The sequence below is a fragment of the Medicago truncatula genome, chromosome 3, assembly GCF_003473485.1.
Source record: "Medicago truncatula cultivar Jemalong A17 chromosome 3, MtrunA17r5.0-ANR, whole genome shotgun sequence".
Classification (NCBI taxonomy): Eukaryota; Viridiplantae; Streptophyta; class Magnoliopsida; order Fabales; family Fabaceae; genus Medicago; species Medicago truncatula.
The window spans coordinates 40,330,487-40,333,292 of NC_053044.1; the positions used below are offsets into that span (position 1 = coordinate 40,330,487).

Below are 2,806 nucleotides of genomic sequence, written 5' to 3' on the forward strand. Positions count from 1 at the left end.
AATTAATACAATATTTGAAAAATGTATAAAATACATTTGAATTAATACAATATTTGAAAATACATTTAATTAATACAATAGTTGAAAATACATTGAATTAATACAATATTTGAAAACGTATTAATTCAATATTTGAAAGTGTATAAAATACATTGAACCAAAAAAGAGAGGGAAAATATATAAAGAGCAAGAACAGGTTGCAAAATTATACAAGGCTCTGTTCCACTACAAAGTTGACGGAATTTCGACTTTGGAGAGTTCAAAGCAACCAAGGCTTAGCTGCTGCTTACTGAGAAATGGGTCACAAGAACAGGTTTGTTTGTTTCATCTCTGCACTTCTTCTTGCTTGCTTGCTACCATCAATGAGATCAGTAATTTTTTTTAGGGGGAAATCAATATGAATTATTCCCCAGTTATATGTGTTGTAATATTGTTTCTTTCATTGCTTTCTGCTTTTAGATCGAAGAAAAAAAGTGCTGCTTTTGGATCCAAGAAAAAAAAGTCTGCTTTAAATGCTGAGGGTTTAGAAACTTCTTTTGCAGGTGATTTTCATGAGTATATTTTTTTTTATACCTTCAATTAACACATTATTGTTTTCAATCAAAAAGACCGTACGTAATACCATTTTCAAAATGTGGTAGGCATGGCAGTCACTGATGGCAAGGTATCATTATATCGGTGTAAATGCAACTACTGTAAAACAGATATTTCAGGGAAGGCACATATCAAATGCGCTGTGTGTCAAGATTTCAATCTTTGCGTCAAATGCTTTTCTGTTGGTGCTGAGGTGACACCTCATAAAAGCAATCATCCATATCGGGTTATGGTATGAAATCTTCTTTTAGATGTTCCTGTTTTATAATTATTGTATTGTATGACGGGGCTGGGCGGGTTGGACCGCTTTGCCATCCCTAATTACTTTCATATAGTCGTCACATCTTTTTTTTCTTCTTAAATATTCTGCAGTATCACATTAGGCTGATAGCTATTCTTTTCCTTAAAAAATACTTTTCACTAAATATGTTGAAATAAGCTGTTACTGACTGGATCCATGTGCTTTAATTAGCTATGCTTATATATCACTTCTCTAATAAAGAGTGTTTTTTTGAACTCTATACTGAGCATAGCGTAAACTTTCTTCATATTTCTTCCCATTATGGCTACATTAATGAGATAAAAGCGGAGCGAAAATTGTCAACTCTTTCTTGATTTGTGCATTTTCAGTATAAGCTGAAGGGAAGTTAAATTTCATTATGAATGAAGTTTCCAGCATGGATGAATTTCTGTAGTACTTGAAGTTTTAATTTTTTTTTTTTTTTTTTTTACAGGAGGATCTATCTTTTCCCCTTACATGTCCAGATTGGAGTGCGCATGAAGAGCGGTTACTTCTTGAGGTTTGTGGTTTGAGTATGGGGAACTCTTTTATGTTAAATGTTGTTTACATTTCTACCTTATTTCATTTTATCATAACATGCTTGTTTCGTTTTAGGCCCTTGACATGTATGGATTTGAGAACTGGAATGGTGTTGCTGAACATGTTGGGACGAAAAGCAAACCTGAATGTATCGACCACTATAATGGTGTATATCTGAATTCGCCATGTGCTCCTCTTCCTGTAAGTCTATTTGACAAACGCTGTTATTGATAGCATACATGCAACCTCTGTTTAAATGCTTGGTGTAATTGTTTGTACTTGTAGGATTTGTCTTATTGCAAGGGAAAGAACAAAGAGGAACTCCGTGCCATGGGAAAGCGAGATCAACTCAAGAAAGGTTTGCTTCTTTATGATCTAAATCACAATGCGTGGACACTATGCATGCTTGACTTGATTACTTTGTTTTATTCAACAACAAGCAAACTTTATCCCACGAAGTAGGGTTGGCTACATCGACCAAACGAAACAAAACTTTGAATCTTGATCAATGTTGCTAATTCTTTATTAACTTTGAGACAATGGTGGGATTTTATTTTTTTGTAATGGTCTGCTTTCATTTTATCTGATTGGCTTTATGACATTTGATTAATTTAGGGGATAAAGCTTTGGAATGATATCAGAATGCTACCACCTTCCAGAATGCTGCCTTCATTTATTTATTTTAATTGGACCCATAAATAAGAATGGCAAATGTAGACAATTATGTAATGTGCCTGAGTTGTGTGCACATCATTTATCCTACTGGAACTTCATTTCTGCTATATTGGTTTTATTTTTATTGCATTCACTCAATGGATTATTATCATGCTATTTTTATTGTTCTAATGTTATGGTGGGTGTCACTATTATGTCATGATTAAAAAAATTCAGATTTTTTAGGGAAAGTATGCAGCTTATCATAGTTTTCTAAGAAAATATTTCTCTTCTGATTTTTGTTTTTTGATAACAAAAAAACACACGCCTCATTAAAAAAGATGCACAGCAAGTTAGTTCATAAATCTAGCTCCATTTCGAGTATGGATTCACGCCAATTTTATTGAATATTGTTAACTTTTTTTGCATGATTATTTCGCATATAGTAGAGCACAAATACGAAATTGAATACGGCCATGGACTATATACACGACCAGCTATTTTTATGCATTTATTACGTGTGAGAATTAATTACAAATTAAAAATGCATTTAACGTATAGATTTTCTTTTTTGAAGAGCATTTAATGTATGGATAGTATGCACAAATAAATAGATGTGTATGATCAAATTGCATTACGTCTTGTAACAAAAAAAAATTGCATTACGTCTCAAATGCTTGAGAGAACGGGTAATATAAAGAGGTGAGGCCTACATTAGTATATGATCAGAGCCGATTT

At 32.8% G+C, this 2,806-nt stretch overlaps 1 protein-coding gene across 1 annotated transcript; it reads left to right on the top strand.

Moving 5' to 3' along the window:
- The first annotated feature begins 226 nt into the window (after positions 1–226).
- LOC25489634 (transcriptional adapter ADA2) lies at positions 227–2,237 on the top strand. Its single transcript, XM_013605692.3, has 7 exons — positions 227–313; positions 460–542; positions 642–826; positions 1,329–1,394; positions 1,490–1,615; positions 1,700–1,772; positions 2,030–2,237. Exons 1-7 carry the CDS (start codon positions 297–299, stop codon positions 2,047–2,049), a joined length of 570 nt encoding a protein of 189 aa, XP_013461146.1. The 5' UTR covers positions 227–296; the 3' UTR covers positions 2,050–2,237.
- The last annotated feature ends 569 nt before the right edge of the window (positions 2,238–2,806 follow it).

Bases quoted from the DNA above. Each gene is read 5' to 3' on its own strand.
- LOC25489634 (XM_013605692.3), top strand. The intron at 827-1,328 runs GTATGAAATCTT...TTTTTTTTACAG, and splicing joins ATCATCCATATCGGGTTATG to GAGGATCTATCTTTTCCCCT. The intron at 1,395-1,489 runs GTTTGTGGTTTG...GTTTCGTTTTAG, and splicing joins AAGAGCGGTTACTTCTTGAG to GCCCTTGACATGTATGGATT.